This window comes from Rattus rattus, chromosome 16, assembly GCF_011064425.1.
Source record: "Rattus rattus isolate New Zealand chromosome 16, Rrattus_CSIRO_v1, whole genome shotgun sequence".
NCBI classification, from domain to species: Eukaryota; Metazoa; Chordata; class Mammalia; order Rodentia; family Muridae; genus Rattus; species Rattus rattus.
This window is the reverse complement of record NC_046169.1, coordinates 10,684,739-10,700,886: the sequence shown is the minus strand read 5'-3', so window position 1 is coordinate 10,700,886 and position 16,148 is coordinate 10,684,739. Positions and strand designations below refer to the sequence as shown.

The 16,148-nt window shown below is 54.5% G+C and overlaps 1 protein-coding gene across 1 annotated transcript in view; it reads left to right on the top strand.

The window, feature by feature from the left end:
• The window catches only part of Foxk1 (forkhead box K1), a 58,414-nt gene extending 45,449 nt beyond the window's left edge, over nt 1-12,965 (top strand). Inside the window, 7 exon segments of the mRNA XM_032886726.1 lie at nt 3,786-3,942; nt 5,293-5,439; nt 6,953-7,146; nt 9,306-9,472; nt 9,556-9,840; nt 11,119-11,343; nt 12,477-12,965. Coding sequence (XP_032742617.1) covers nt 3,786-3,942; nt 5,293-5,439; nt 6,953-7,146; nt 9,306-9,472; nt 9,556-9,840; nt 11,119-11,343; nt 12,477-12,757 — 1,456 coding nt within the window. The 3' untranslated portion in view covers nt 12,758-12,965.
• Nucleotides 12,966-16,148: the final 3,183 nt, after the last annotated feature.

Genomic DNA, 16,148 nt, shown 5'->3' with positions numbered 1-16,148 from the left:
GCACGCTTCTAAAATGGGAATAATACAGAGAAGATTAGCACATTCCCTCCCCTATATAAACGAAAGACAGAAGAGAGAAGTAAAGGAAGGAGAAGTGACTGTTTGAACAGCTGCCTGTGCCTGTCAGGGGCCCTGGACACCTGAGCCAGGCAGGGGTGTCTGGCGGCGTGTCTGGGGAGTCACGCAAGCCAGGTTCCAGGGTGTGGCCCAGGCTGTCCCAGGGCCAGCATGAGATTATCAAGGTTGCTGCTGGAACGGACCAGGGCCAGGCCAGTCCCCAGGAGCTGCAAGGCACTCAGAGCCTTCAGGCTTTCTCATTGCCTCCAAAGTGTGCACACCACCAGGCCCACAACGTGTGTGTGTGTGTGTGTGTGTGTGTGTGTGTGTGTGTGTGTGTGTGTGTGTTTGTGTGTGTGTGTGTGTGTGTGTGTAAGGGGGGGGGGTGAGGACAGCTTTTTGAGGTGGGTTTGTTTGGGTTTTTGTTTTTTGTTTTTTTTTTAAAGATTTATTCATTTAGTACACTGTAGCTGTCTTCAGACACACCAGAAGAGGGCATCAGATCTCTTTACAGATGGTTGTGAGCCACCATGTGGTTGCTGGGAATTGAACTCAGGACCTCTGGAAGAGTAGTCGGGTGCTCTTAACCGCTGAGCCATCTCTCCAGCCCCTTGTTTGGGTTTTAAAGGCAGAGTTGGTCTTGCTACAATAGGCTGATCTATAGGCTCCGACTCTCTAGCTTCCATCTCCTAAACACAGGCCGTTCACCCTTGTAAATATCCGCTCACTCGGGTCAGGGATCCACCTGACTCCCGGTGGTCCCAGTGGGCTGAGACCTGAGCCCCAGCATCAGGGTTGCCCTGCCTCAGGCGCAGCTCTCTCCTGGTAGCCTGCTTGCAAGGATGGTTCAGTGGGGTGTATTGAGAAAACATGCTGTTCTGAGGTCAGGAAAAGAGTGATCAGAAGCACATCTGCCCTGCAGAAGCTGCTGGGAAACTGTCATTACAGTCGGGGGCACTCACCACACATCCCAGCAGTGAGTACACAGGGATCACTCACTGGCGGGAGCCAGGCTCAATCAGCTAAGGCTGCCTTCTGGGGGGTGTCGGGGAAGTATTGGGGGACATAAATGCATACCGTGATAGCCCAGAGGCTCACATGCTAGAGAAACACTGTGCCACTGACCAGAGCCCAGCCCCTCACTTCTAGATAAGTGCTCTGCCACTGAACTGTATTCTCAGTCTCAGACTCTTTTTTTTTTTTTTTTTTTTTGAGGGGGAGGACAGGGGTCAGTAGGAACAGGACCAGGACGGGACTGAGTCTCACTCAGTCTCCCAGGCTGGACTTGAACTCATTTCTTATCTCAGACCAACCTTGAGCTATAATCCTCCTGCCTCAGCTTCCCTAGTAGCTGGGACGACAGGCCTACAACCATCAGGTCTGTCTTGACTTTTCCTGTCTCTAAGGTGGGCTTTTGCCACACCCTGTGTGACTCTTCCCCTAAACCCATCCTGTGGGCCACGAAGACCTTGACTCTGGAACTTGCCCTTGGAAGTAAAGGTGTACAGGACACTTCCTTGGGAGAAAATGACACAGCCTTGTTCTCTGTGCCCTTAGAACGGGCAGGGAGACTGCATAGACCCAGGATTGATGCTCCACCATCTCCTTGGCTTCACACAAGGACAAGCTTCCCCTCCCAGCCCCCGACCTCCACCCATGTTGGGTGGCCATGGCCTGTCACTAGGAGGTGTGTTCCCCAGTGACTTCTCAGTCTTGTGGATGTTTCTTGTCACTGGGGTAAACTCTGAGGTCATTAATGGGCCCAGGTCCACCATGCCATGCCTGGTGCAGGGCGGCACTGCTTGGTGGCTCTTCAGTGATGAGCTCTCACCCTGATGCCACATTTCTCCTGACCATGCTTTGCTCCAAGTCTGGTTTTGAAACCTGGCTCCTAAAAATCTCCATTTGGTTGGTTTTAAGCTAGGTTCTTACCGTTATGCTCAGGCTGGTCTCGAACTCACAGAGCTCTGCCTGCTTCTGCCTCCTGATTGCTGACATTAAAGGAGTACTATGCACAGAGAAACCTGATTTTTGAGTGTGTGGATGTTGGAGTAAAATCCCCTCAGCTTCCCCACCTTGTACTTGGGTGTATATTTTTGATTCAGAATTAAATTCGGACTAGTGTGGTGTGCATGCCTGGGCATCCCCACGTGGCCACAATAGACATCCCAGTCCATCCTAGACCTCACTGGGATCTTGTCTCAAGGAAAAGAGAGATGCAAGCCAGGCGTGTGACCCATGCCTATCATATTTCTAGTGCTTAGAAGAGTGAGGCAGAAGGATGGTGAGTTTGAGACCAGCCTGAGCTATATATCAAGACCCCCTTTAATTAAAAAGAAAGAGAACAGCAGAGAAAGTTTTTGTTTCCCTCCTCTCAGGGCCTCTCCTAGCTTGCTAATACAGGTGCGGGGAGGAAGCCAGCAGGCCACCGGAAGAGCTGTGCAAGCTCAGAAATGACCAGATGCCTGAGGTGCTCAGAAGGAGAGAATATGAATCCTTAAACTAGAGACTCTAGGATTCTGTGCAGTGCGCGCCCCTCCTTCCTACAGAAGGGTCGTGACCCCAGGAGGAATTCATCCTCCCATCATGCCCCAGGGAGCTTTTGCTGTCCCTTGCTCAGTCCTGAGCAGCTCTCAGAAAGAGGTAATCAAGCCAGCAGCCACTCAGAGGGTCACATCCCAGGCCTGAGGCACACTGTGCAGGCCTCCCTGAGGAGAGGCAGGGAGCAGCCATGCCAGAGAGTGTGGCCTGACACTTGTCATTTGCAGCCATGGGTGTTGGTGGAATGATGTGACAGGTTTTCTGCCGTGAGGGCAGGGGCAGGGGGCAGGGGGCAGGACAGTGACGGGACCCCCATCCTCTCCAGAGTTTGATTACTTTTCCCTGTTTAAAGGAAAAGTTGTTTCTTTTATTTTTAACCTTTACATTACATTATTTTTATTTGGTGGTGGTGGTGGTGGTGGTGTGTGTGTGTGTGTGTCTGTCTGTCTGTGCCACAGTATACACATGGAGGTTGGAGGACAACCCGTGGGAGTCAGTCTTTCACCGTGTGGATCCCTGGGGTTGGACTCAGGTGGTCTTCTTTGGCAGCAAGCCTCTCCACATGCTGAGCCGTCTCACAGGCCTGCTAGAACCTCTCTTCGTCAGTTAGCTCGCTGATCAGCCAACCAGCCCAACCCTGGGTTCCGGGCAGTGCTGGCCGTATCTTCTTCTGCACAGCCCACAGCTGTGCTACCATTACCGGTGGCAGGTCACGGTGGAGGAGCTGATGGCCTGTGGCAGAGAATTCTATGTGCCTCCTTTTCTGCCAGCCAGCAGAACCCACCTCACCACCACCCCCCTTCACCTCCACAGCATGTTTTAAGCTCCCTTGTGTGGCCTTACTAGCCATCCAGCCTGTTCTTAGGGCGCCCTCTTGTGGTCACTTTCTCACTAGCCATCCCTTTACGGCTCGGAGCAGCCTGGGTTTGCTTATTGGATCCTCTTGGCCTGGGGACTCGGCTTCCTGCAGCTTTGGCCTTGGCCTCAGGGGAGTAAAGCACGTCTGTCCCCTCTTGGGTTCTTTGGTTGTATTTCTCCAGTTTCTGAAGCTGGTTGCCCAGTGATGTGGCCAGTAGGGCAGAAATAACACCCTCCATCCATCATCCATAGTGATTTGGAGACAGTGTCCCCACCCAAAGTCCTTCTTCCCAGGGTCACAGACTGACTGTGTTTTTTCTTCTCTTTAGTGTCCCCAACTCCTGTCCAGCAAGTCCTCGAGGGGCTGGGTCGTCCAGTTACCGCTTCGTCCAGAATGTGACCTCCGACCTTCAGCTGGCCGCAGAGTTCGCCGCGAAGGCAGCCTCCGAGCAGCAGGCAGACACGTCTGGTGGGGACAGCCCCAAGGTCTGAACCCCAGACACGCTGTTAGGGGTCCTGAGGGTGGCTCAGCTGGGGCACTCAAAGTTGCAGCCCATGGCTGTGTTGAAGGACCCTTCTACTCACGTCAGTTCTCAAACGTGAGCTTTGTCACTGTAGCGAACCAGAATCCTGTCCCCCACCCAGGTCCTCCTTGTTCCGTCCACTACTAGTGAGACATTTTCAGAGTTTAGTAGCAGCCTTTAAAATGACACATTTGTCTTTCTTTTGTACCTACCCTCTTTTTTACGTTTTTCCAGACAGGTTTCTCTGTGTTACTCTGGCTGTTCCGGCACTTGCTCTGTCCAGGCTGGCCTCGAACTCACTGAGCCTCTGCCTCCCAGATGCAGAGACTAAGAGGCCGCGCCGCCACCACCTGCCCCACTCACCGCCCTCTTTTGATGGCACTGGGAATCGAACCCAGGAGTGATTCTTCAGCGCGCTATGCCGCCAACCCTTTTTGCTTTTTATTTTGGGGCAGAGTCTGACTAAGTAGCCCCGGCAGGTTTTGAACTTGGCTGTCCTGCCTCCACCTCCTTCGTAGTTACAGTGGCCAGCCTGTGCCACCAGACCAGCCATATTTTCTTTAACTGCGTGTCTCTGTTCCCTTCCCTCTGGTGGCTGGCAGTGTGCTGGGGAGTAAGAAACTTGAGAATTCAGTGAGTCGGAACCTGTTTTCTCTCCTTTGCTTCCTCTGTGTCTGTTTACATACAGTTACACATGTGCAGCTGTGCTGGCCCACACCGTGTCTTTCTCAACTCTTTCCCACCTTATCTTTTCAGGCAGGGTCTCACTGAACCTGGCGCTCACTAGGCAGGGTGGCCAGTGAGTCACGGGGATTACAGTGTGTGACATCACGTCTTTCCGTTTTCACAAGTGCTGGGATCCGAACTCGGGTCTTCACTGGCATGGCAGGATCTCTGTACACTCAGCCATTCCCCAGGCCCTCGGTTTGTGTTTTCCCTTGTTTTGAGAGACCCCTGTAGCTGAGGCCGGCCTGACACTCAGAGGTGCGGGAGTACAGCCGTGTATCACATGGTGTCAGGGCACTATTCTGAATTCCTTTTGTTGTTGTTTGGGGTTTTTGAGACAAGGCCTCAACCATAACACAGGCTAACCTCAAAATCCAGGTCCCCCTGCCTCAGCCTTCCAATAGCTGGGAACAGATGCAGTCAGCCATCGTTCGTTGTTCAACAAGCACGCTGGTGGGTGAGGCGGGCGAGCTTCCAGGGTGACTCAATGCAGCCACTTTGGTCTGCGTTGGGAGTGGGTGGCCTGGGTGGGGAGATTCTGTCCTGCTCCCCCATCGCTCTGTCTTATGTGAACTCTACCTTCCAGGACGAGTCGAAGCCACCGTACTCCTATGCGCAGCTGATCGTGCAAGCCATCTCCTCGGCCCAGGACAGGCAGCTAACACTAAGTGGCATCTACGCCCACATCACCAAACATTACCCTTACTACAGGACTGCCGACAAGGGCTGGCAGGTGAGGCCCCGGGAGCCTGGGCAGACTCAGTGCTTCACATTTACCCACAGTCAGGAGACACCCGGGACTGTATGCAGGTGACGTGCAGTATCAGGGCACTTCTGTGTGCACCAGAGCCGTTACAGAGCTGTCTTCATTTTATTTCTGTGAAAAGGTCTCATGGAGCCCAGGCTTGCCTCAAACCTCTTTTTTTCTTTTTTTTTTTTTTTTCGAGCTGGGGACCAACAGGGCCTTGCACTTGCTAGGCAAGCGCTCTACCACTGAGCTAAATCCCCCAACCCCTGCCTCAAACCTCTTAAGGATGATCTTCTGTTCCCACAGTGCTAGGACGGCAGGCGTGCACCACCATGCCGAGATTGTGCCGTGCTGGGATGGGCTTCATGCATGCTAAGCGTGCACTACCAACTGAGCCTCATCCTGCCCTAACGTGAATGGTCTGTTTTACTGCTTTCCCTCCATGCCTGATTGCAATTTTTTAAAAGATTTATTTATTATATATAAGTACACTGTCGCTGTCCTCAGACACCGCAGAAGAGAGGGCATCAGATCCTATTACAGATGGTCGTGAGCCACCATGTGGTTGCTGGGATTGAACTCAGGACCTCTTGAAGAGCAGTCAGTGCTCTTAACCACTGAGCCATCTCTCCAGCCTGCAATTTTTTTCTTTAAGCTGTTTTGAGGCAACATCTCATACTATAGCTTAGGCAGTCCTCCTGCCTCAGCCTCTCGTGCTGGGAGCCATCACTGTGGCCTGTCACTGGTAGTGTCTGTGTTTCCTGCACAGTCTAACAATACCCCATGACTGTAGCAGCACACACACCATTACATGCAGCGTCCACACGCGGCTTCTGTGCATTTTGTCTTCCGAAGAGGCGGTGAGGCCCTGCATTCACATAATTGGCACGGATTAAACCATTTGATTCTTTTCTTTGTAATTAGTGTTCTCTGCTGGCTAACTTATCCAGGAGAGTCTTTTGTTTCTTTTCTTTTGAGACAAGGTCTTGTGTAGCCCAGGCTGACTCTGAACTGTGTGTGCAGCCATCAGTGAACCTCCTGCATCTACTTCCTGAGTGCTGACATTAGAGCACACTCACCATGCCCATTTTATGTGGTGCCGGGGGCAGAGCCCAGGGCTTCTTTTGAGCTAGGCCAGCACTGCCCCAACTGAACCACAACCCCAGCTTAGCAAGGAGCCTTTTTGAGCCATGGGCTCACTGTATAGCCCAGGCTGACCTTGAACTCATGATTCTCACGCCTTGGTCTTCCGAGCCCTGAGGTGACAGGCATGAGCTTCTATACCCAGCTTTCATGTGGTTGAGCCGGGCCAGCCTTGTCTCTGCTCCTCCATTCCGGACTCACCTGTCCGTTTCTTCTACAAAGAGCAGCGAAGGGTTTCATTCCCTAGCAGCAGTGGTTGCTTGCAGCCAGGTGCCTGTCACCAGTTCCTGCTGCTGTCACCAGATCTGTCCCCTGGTGGCTGTGACCCACAGATGTCTCTCTGTGTCTCCTACAGAACTCTATCCGACACAACCTCTCTCTTAACCGCTACTTCATCAAAGTCCCTCGGTCCCAGGAGGAGCCTGGGAAGGGCTCCTTTTGGCGAATAGACCCTGCCTCCGAAGCCAAGCTCGTGGAACAAGCATTCCGAAAGCGGAGGCAGAGAGGCGTCTCCTGCTTCCGCACCCCCTTTGGGCCTCTGTCCTCACGGTAAGCTCCCTGTCACCGTCTACAGGCTAGACCCCTGGGTCCCAGTAGTTGGGGAGACTCGGTACTTAGGACCGTGCTCTGTTCCTTGGAGGATGGCTTCTCTCTGACTCTTAAGCTTTCCTTCTCTTCTTTAATTTATATATTTACTTTACATGTTGATCACAGCTTCCCCTCCCTCCTCTCCTCCCAGTCCCTCCCTCTCCCCCCATGTCCTCTCATACTCCCCTCCCTTTCACCTCAGAGAGGGGGAGGCCTCCCGTGGATCTCAGCCCACCTTGGCGTTATCTAGGTGCAGCGGGACTAGGTGCATCCTCTCCTGTTGAGGCTTGGCCAGGCAGCCCAGTTAGGGGAAAGGCTCCAGAGGTGGGCAGGAGTCAGAGACAGCCCGGCTCCTGATGCTGGAGTGCGCGTGAAGACCTAGCTGCATATATATCCGTTACATGTGTACGGGCGCTAGGTCTGTCCATGCTGCTGGCTGTTGATGGTTCAGTCTCCGTGAGCCCCTAAGCACCTACGTTAGTTGACTCTGTAGGTTTCCTTGTGGTGTCCTTGACACGCTGGCTCCTTCAATACTTTCCCTCCCTCTTTGCTGGGTTCTTTCTAATTTGAAGACAAGGTCTCACTTTGCAGGCAGGTTGGCCTGGAACTTGTCATATCCATGATGGCCTTGCAGGCCTGTACTGCGGTGCCTGTGCAGCCACGCACAGTGACGCCCAGCATGATGCCCAGCTCTCAGACTTCATTGCTTCTTGATTCAGTCAGTGAGGTGGCCGCTGGCTGCTTCTGTCGTGTGTGTAGGAGGCTGAGCCAGCCATAACTGGTTCAAAGGGCAGGGTACCTGAGCTTTCACTGAGTGGCCAGAGGCTCCCCTGCTGACATTGGGACCTTGAGCTCCCTCTACTATTAATGGAGCCGTGTTGGGAGCATAACTTGTCTGCGGCAGCAGAATTGGATAGACCAACTCCACTGGGCTATACCCGCCTGGTAGGTAAAGGCCATTTGGACAGTTCTTTCTGACCACGTGTAGTCCACAGGAGCCGGTACTTCTAAGGACAGCTGTTGAGTTTGCCTGTGGTCACCAGCAGATGAGAGACTCCTCACTAGCATTGGTCAGGTGGCCAGCAAGTGGCAGGCACTCTGAGGACTACAGGGGAGCAGAGCCTAGTACTTCTGTCCCAGTGTCACACTGAGCTTGGGAGGGGTTTCTTGGGTAGGAATGCCTGTTCCCAGAGTGTCCCAGGTAAGACCCAGGTTCAGTCTCTCCACAGTGTGATAGACTGCATGCCACCCACCCATCATCCTGCAGGCTCCCCTGTCAACGCCCCCTGGCTAGTGGTCATGGCTGTCCACACTGCCCTTTGGTAGTTCTTAGATATCATAGTCATCGCTGTGGTAGTCCAATAACAGTCTGGGTTTTTTGTGGTACTGGGGTTCAGTCAACAGCCTCATCCTGGTAGTCAGGGCTTTACCATTGATCCACAAGCTGTGAACCTTGCTGGAGGATACAAGGCTGGCATCCTACTGCGGAGCTGCACCCCAGCCCTGTTTGTTTCACTTTTCACTCTGAGTCAACGTTGTCCAGACTGGCCTTGAACTCACTCTAGCCCAAGCGGACGTTGAGCTTCAGATCCTCCAGCCTCTGCATTCCAAGTAGCAAGGATGACAGGCCAGCATTGTCGCATCTGGCTACGAGCTTTTTCTTCTGATGTAGGCTGAGCTGTTCCTGGAGGGTGGCAGGACCTTTTCGGCAGCGTGTGCTGCAGAGTGTGCGGTTGCTAGGAAGCAGTTGGTCCTCCACCCCTCAGCCTGTTTAATGGGGCGGGCACCTACCTACCTACCCAGCTCCCCACTGAGCGGAAATAGCAATGCTAGGTCTTCATCCCAGGGAAAACCGTAGGGAGGTAAGAGAGACACCCCTGCAAGTTTGGCGTGGAGACATGGGGAAGATCCCAGGAAGTACAGGGCAGACGTGTGAGGAGCACCTTGGAAACTGCTGGGCAGAGGTGACGGTGGGGTGGTCTGTCTTCATAGAATCATTGGATTAAATGTAGGGCAGACATAAGATGTGTCTTCATTGTTGAACAGGGCGTGGGGTGGACGTGCCTTACCACCTCAACCGTTCTGATGTACCACGTCGGTGTGTCCCTTTCTCTTCTTAGGAGTGCTCCAGCCTCCCCCACCCACCCTGGACTGATGTCCCCTCGTTCCAGTGGCCTGCAGACCCCAGAGTGCCTGTCTCGAGAGGGCTCCCCCATTCCACATGATCCCGACTTGGGGTCAAAGTTAGCCTCTGTTCCAGAGTACCGCTATTCCCAGAGTGCCCCAGGTGAGACACAGGTTCATTCTCTCCACAGTGTGACAGACTGTGTGCCACCCACCCACATCACTGTCCTCTCTGTCATCCTGCAGGCTCCCCTGTCAGCGCCCAGCCGGTGATTATGGCTGTCCCTCCCCGACCTTCCAACTTAGTGGCTAAGCCTGTTGCCTACATGCCAGCTTCCATAGTGACCTCACAGCAGCCCTCAGGCCACGCCATCCACGTGGTCCAGCAGGCTCCCACCGTCACCATGGTGAGGGTGGTTACCACCTCTGCCAACTCAGCCAACGGGTACATCCTGGCGAGCCAAGGCTCGACCGCGACCTCCCACGACACCGCAGGCACAGCCGTGCTGGACCTGGGCAATGAGGCTAGAGGTAATGTGGCCACAGCTGGGTTCCAGCAGGGGCCCAGCACGGTCGTCACTGTTAGGCAGTGTGAGCCTGGGCCAGCAGGGAGGTGGTCTTGGGTTACTGTCTTCCTAGACGGTTTAGGACAGCGGGGCTCTCTCTGCAGACTTCGTTCTTTCTTCACTGACAGAGCCTTCAGAGGCACAAGGCTGTTTATTTAAATGTCATCTCCATCCAAGGTGGCACTCAGGATGCGGTCCTAATTTACCTATTTATAAGATTGTTTTTATTATTATTTTGTGTGTATGGGTGTGTTGTGTCTGTACCACAGTGCCTGAAGAGGCCAGAAGGGGGCTTCAGAGACCCTCAAACTCGAGCTGACAGTTGTGAGCCACTGTGTGGATGAGCTTAACCCCTGGGCTATCTCTGAGGCGGTTTATTCGTTTTTTAAACAACGTCTCAATATGTATCCCTGGCTGGGCTGGCTTCAGACTCACCTTGCCTCAGCAGTGCTGAGGTTACAGGCAGGCTTCTCTTGTCTACTTCCAAAAACTCTGGTCCTAGGGAGCTATGGCGTAGACATTGGTGGTGCACTCAGTTTTGTGGGAAGTGGCATCTCCTGGTCATCATCCCACTGGGTACTCGGCTTCGGTGTCATCTTTGTGTTTTAATGTCGCCATCAAGGAGACCGGCTTGGCCTGGTAGCATAGGCCTGTTTTCCCAGCTCCTAGGGAGGTGGAGGCCAGCTCAGGGCCAGCCTGGGTCACTTAACTAGATTTCGTCTTTAAAAACTTAGAGGGAGTGGAGTGGGGCTGGGGCTGAGGCTCAGTGGCAGAGACCCAGCATGCGTGTAGCCTTAGATGCAGTCCCCAGCACCACTAGGGACAGCGGAGCAATAGTCATTGCATTCGCAGAAATGACATCTTGGTAGAAGAGACAGTCGCAGTCCTAACAGCAGACTGACTCAACCAGACAGATTAGCTTTGCGTTGGTTATAGTTGAAGGTATAATTGTGGTTTTATTTATTTTCATTTTGTTTTTGCTGTTTGTGACAGTCTTGTGAAGCCCATACTGACCTTGAACTCACTCTGTAACCAAGGATGACTTAAAATTCTTGGTCCCCCACCTCCAGTCCCAGCATGTTCTAAATCCCTGTTAACTTAAACCTATTTCCAAGGGTTTTTGTGGGAAGCCCTCCCCCAGTGTCACCCCATTCCCTGGCTCCTCAGCCAATCTCATGCTGAGCATTGGTGGCACTCGGTGGCTGGGGCCATGCGTGGTTCTGACTGGATGCCTGCCCCACAGGTTTGGAAGAGAAGCCCACCATAGCATTTGCCACAATCCCTGCAGCCAGCCGAGTTATCCAGACGGTCGCCAGCCAGATGGCCCCAGGAGTCCCTGGACACACAGTCACCATCCTTCAGCCGGCTACACCAGTGACTATCGGGCAGCACCACCTTCCAGTCCGGGCTGTCACTCAGAATGGGAAGCATGCTGTACCCACGAATAGCTTGACTGGCAATGCTTATGGTGAGGCCCCAGCCTGTCTTCAGCCTGAACCCAGCACCGGGGACCTGCCCTGAGGCAGTGCAGCTCAGGGGAGCGCCTGCTTTTCCATCCACTCAGCTCAGTGTCCTGTGCACCTGTTGTGTGCTAGGCACTGAGACCATGCATGAGAAAGAGCACCGCAGGGTGACCCTATGTCAGTTAGGGTGGCAGTGTAGGTCAGAGGAGGAGGTCAGGCAGCCCACGGGGTGGGTGCTGGTGGCTGGAGAGGAGGAGGTCAGGCAGCCCACGGGGTGGGTGCTGGTGGCTGGAGAGGAGGAGGTCAGGCAGCCCACGGGGTGGGTGCTGGTGGCTGGAGAGGAGGAGGTCAGGCAGCCCACGGGGTGGGTGCTGGTGGCTGGAGAGGAGGAGGTCAGGCAGCCCACGGGGTGGGTGCTGGTGGCTGGAGAGGAGGAGGTCAGGCAGCCCACGGGGTGGGTGCTGGTGGCTGGAGAGGAGGAGGTCAGGCAGCCCACGGGGTGGGTGTTGGTGGCTGGGCTTCTTTGTGCACAGGTATAGTGGTTACTTTTTTTGTTGCTATAATAAAATACCAGATACCAAAGCAACAGAAGGAAGGAAGGGAGGGAGAGAGGGACAGAAGGAGAGAGAGAGGGAGAGAGGGAGGGAGAGAGGGAGGGAGGGAGAGAGGGGAGAGAGAGGGAGGGAGAGAGGGAGAGGGGTTTCTCACTTTGAAGGTTCAGTCCAGCATGGCTGGAAGGCATGGCAGCAGTCAGGAAGCAGAGGGAGAGGAAGCCAGGATGGTGTCACCACAGCCAGGATAGGTCTTTCCTCTTTGTGACCCCTGATCTAGAAGCCCCTCACAGACATGCCCAGAGGTTTGTTTCCATTACCATTCTAAATTCCACCGAGGTGATAAAAACATTAGGATCACAGGGGCACACGAGGGGAGGGGGACATCCTCAGGGCGACGGAGGCAGCAGGAGAAAGGGCCCTGAGTCAGTTGGGTGTTGGGTGTGTGACTCAAGCTTGCTGCGGGCAGGGAAAGAAGCTTGTGTGAGGAACGGGCAGAGAAAGGACTGTGGCTCTGGCTTTACTGCTCGGGTCAGTTAGTGGTCAATGAGTGGTGACCCTTAAATAACCTCTTCTTCCTACCCCAGCCCTCACCAGCCCCTTGCAGCTCCTGGCAGCCCAGGCGAGTTCATCCACGCCAGTGGTCATCACCCGGGTGTGCGAGGTAGGGCCTGAGGAGCCAACAGCAGCCGTCTCCGTGGCAGCTAGTGCTGCGCCGACCCCAGCCATCTCCACTACCACATCTGCCTCTTCCAGCGGGGAGCCCGAGCTCAAGAGGTCCCGGGTAGAGGAGCCCAGTGGGACAGCCACCACACAGCCCACAGCTATGGCAGCCACCGGCCCTCAGGGCCCAGGGACCGGCGAATGAATGTCACCTACAGGAAGGTGGAGTGAAACTCACGCCACAGGAGCCCTAGTGGCCAGCAGCTGCATTCAAGGACCGAGTCGAAAAGCTCACAACTGCCTGCAGCCCTCGTGCAGGTGGCCGCCGCACTCGGACAATTTCCTTTTTATCTCTGTCCTCCCATGGTTTGAAACAAACACATAAACGTGTTCAGACAACTTGATTGTATGAATCTGGGGGTTCTGTGTGTTTATTTACCCCTCTCTCATGCCATCACCTCTCCCCAGCTCTTGGGGGAGAAGGTCTAGCCCAGCTCCTCAGGAACGGATCCCAGGCAGCACCACAACAAGAGCCCGAGCCCCAGGACTGGACAGAAGCACAGTGCAAACCCAGGCTCCTCTCCTGGAGAGCTGGTCCACGGACTTCCTGTTTGTGACTGATCCGGTATAGACCAGAAAAACAGAATGGCGAGAACTTCCCAGCCACAGGCTGGGGTACAGAACCCTCTCCCCAAAGGCGACAGAGGTCGTGGCATTAATTGGGGTCAGGGAGGTCTACTTTGGCTTTGGACCCTAAATATTTTTCTCAGCTAAATATGGAATCTGGGCTCATCTCAAACCTGAGACACACAGGAGGGGCCACGTGTCTTTAAGGTTCCCTTTTGTAGTCAGCCAAGCAACAACAGGCTGGGGCACTTGCCCGCATACAGCCCCCGTTGAACATGCCACTGTCCCCGATAACTCCAAGAAGGATGGGCGGCTCCCACGTTGATGTATCAAAGTGCTTCGGGTTGAAAGTCAGCCCAGCGCCAGTGCCCACAGCACTGGGCGAGTCCAGAGCTGCAAGCTACAAACGGATATCGGAGGAGACCTGAGCCAGCTCCAAGGGAAGTCAGTCAGCCACTCGCTCAGCAGGGAGGATGATGGTTTGTGCCAGCAGAAGATGGCACGGGACGTGTCCTGTGTTCCTGGCAGGCAGCAGAGGACCTGTGCTCACACCGGCTTCTCCCTCCCATTCCCCCACTTCAGTTTCCTGAGAACCCCAAGATCTGTCCAGTTTGAAAATGGAAACCCGCTCTTCTACCTGAAACTGGGGTCCCTGGCCCTTCTCCACTGGAAAGGAGACAGTCTCCAGACAGCAGTTGGTGCCAAGTTTGATTACAGTGCGGCAAGAACCAAAGCATGGGTGTCAGCTGAGGACCCCCTTGGCATGCCAGACCAGCGACCAGCAGCACTTTAGCATACGCCACACCAGGTCACATGAGCAGGAGCCATTGACTGTTTCCCTCTGTGGGAATGAGAGTTGGTTTTGCAGAAGCAGTCATGGGGGCTGTGCGACAGGAGACCTCTAGGCGGCCAGAGCCTCAGTGCTGGTCCTCCTGGAGGGTGGTCCGGCAACTGGCAACAGCTTGGACAGAGAGCCCCAGAAGAGAAGGCCCTGTCCTTGATACAAAACCAGCCGCCTTTCTCTGCCGGGTGCCAGTCGGAAGAGCCCAGAGGGCCCTGTGAGTGAAGAGCGGGCTTTGGCCTTAGTCAGAGGAGACAGGTGATCAGGTTGGTTACGTCCAAGCTACACTGTATGGCTGCTGCTGTTGAAGCCACCAGTCCCCAGCACACATCAGGGACCAGTGCGGAGTGCCCGCCTCCTCTCCTAAACTATCTTCCCGGCTCCCCAGACAGTCATGTCCGTAGTACTAAGCTCCAAGCCAGAAGTAAGCTGCATTTGAAGACCTCCTGCCTGTTGCCTGAGAGGTTTCAGAGAAGTGGGGCTGGCATGATGGTGGCTGCAGGAGGGTTTTCCAGGGGGACCTGCCCCTCGGATTGGGCAGAGGGCTCTGTCCCACACCTTCCCTTTTTACCTGGCATGAACTTCTGTCTGTGTGCCTGGCGTGAGTGTGGGGTTAGTATGCATGGGGTGGGGCTCTGCGTTGCCTAGGGATGTTGGTACCAGCTGCTGACCTTCCCCTCCCTCAACATTTACTCCAAGGCTGTCCATGGTCACCCTCTAAGTCTGATTAAGATTGTGGCTGGTCATGGTAGGCACTGTTTGTGACCCCTACATGGAACTGCGGGTCCCCAATTGCTACATCTGTCATCATGGCTCCTCGGCCTGGCCCTGAGCTGTTTGCTGTCCTGGTTCTGAAACGTTGCGGGCTCCATGCTCTGAGGCAGACCTCCTCACCCTTAACGGGTGTGGGAGGGAGTGGAGAAGGAGTGGGAGCACACACTGCCCCTGTACATGGCCTTAAGGTGGGCAGCCTGAGCTACAAAGGAGGCTAGTCTGGCGCTGCTGCTCTGGGGGATGGATTTGGTCATCTACTGGGTAGCACCCCTGGCTTGTGCCAGCTTCTGCCCACAACTCATAGCCACAGACCCCAAATAGCCGGTGCTCAGATCACGGGTGTACGGCTAGCTGGAATGTGCTGCCAGGAGCTCATTCAGCTGACCAATCTGTGGACACTAGAGCCGGGTTTAGGAGCCAGGAGGGCCATGTCCATCCGCTGGGTGGACCATGGCTGGCAACCCTGGAGTACCCCATTAAGCCCTGGGTTGGGGGAAACAGTTCAGGGACAGATGTAAAGCCTGGTGACCTGTTCCTCGGGGCACAAAGGGGCTCCAGCCCCTGGCACAGCTCCATCTGAGCTTGTCTAGTTTTGTTAAACGTTCCCTGGTAGACCAGACTGTCCACATGTCTTCTCTCTTCTGCTTCATATCCCGTACTCTCCAGACTCACACATGCTGCTACTGGCATAGATGTTACCATGGTGACCAGAAGTGAAGAGACCCTGCCTGCTCACTCTGTATTTCCCCATCCTCCTCCTTGCCCCTCTCTCCGTACCTCTCTCTGCCTCTCCCGTCCCGCCCTCCTCCTTGCCTCTTCTGTCTGCTCCCCCACCTCAGCTTTCAGCCTGGCCTCCAGAGCATGGTGGACGTGTCCATAGCATTAGCTCTCGGAGCCTTGCCTTGGGCCAGGTGGGGTGTCTGGCTCACTGTCTGTGAAGAAGCCCCAGGGACACATGCCCTGCGTTCTGTGTCCTTATAATCGAGAGACCTACCATCTCCCCAACCCATCCCGCAGCACCAGGCCTGCCAGGGTTCATCTTTCCTCTGAAAGGAGGATGGCCTTCTACAATATGCCAGGAGAGCTGGAAATGGGCAAAGCCAGGTGACAGGGTCAGTGTCTTCCTTTATAGACAGGGGACCCTTGGGCAGTGGTAAAAGGGTATAAGGTTAAAGGTTAGTGAAATGCAAGAAGGAAACCTCCCCATAAAGCGGAACGGGTGATGGGTGGAATGATACTGTTCTTCCTCAGAATTCTCAAATTCACGTCGTCACCACGTGATATTGCCCATCCTGGGTACCCAGTCTCTCCCTCCCCATCGGAACTGCACAGTGCCTGCTTAGAATAAGTCAGA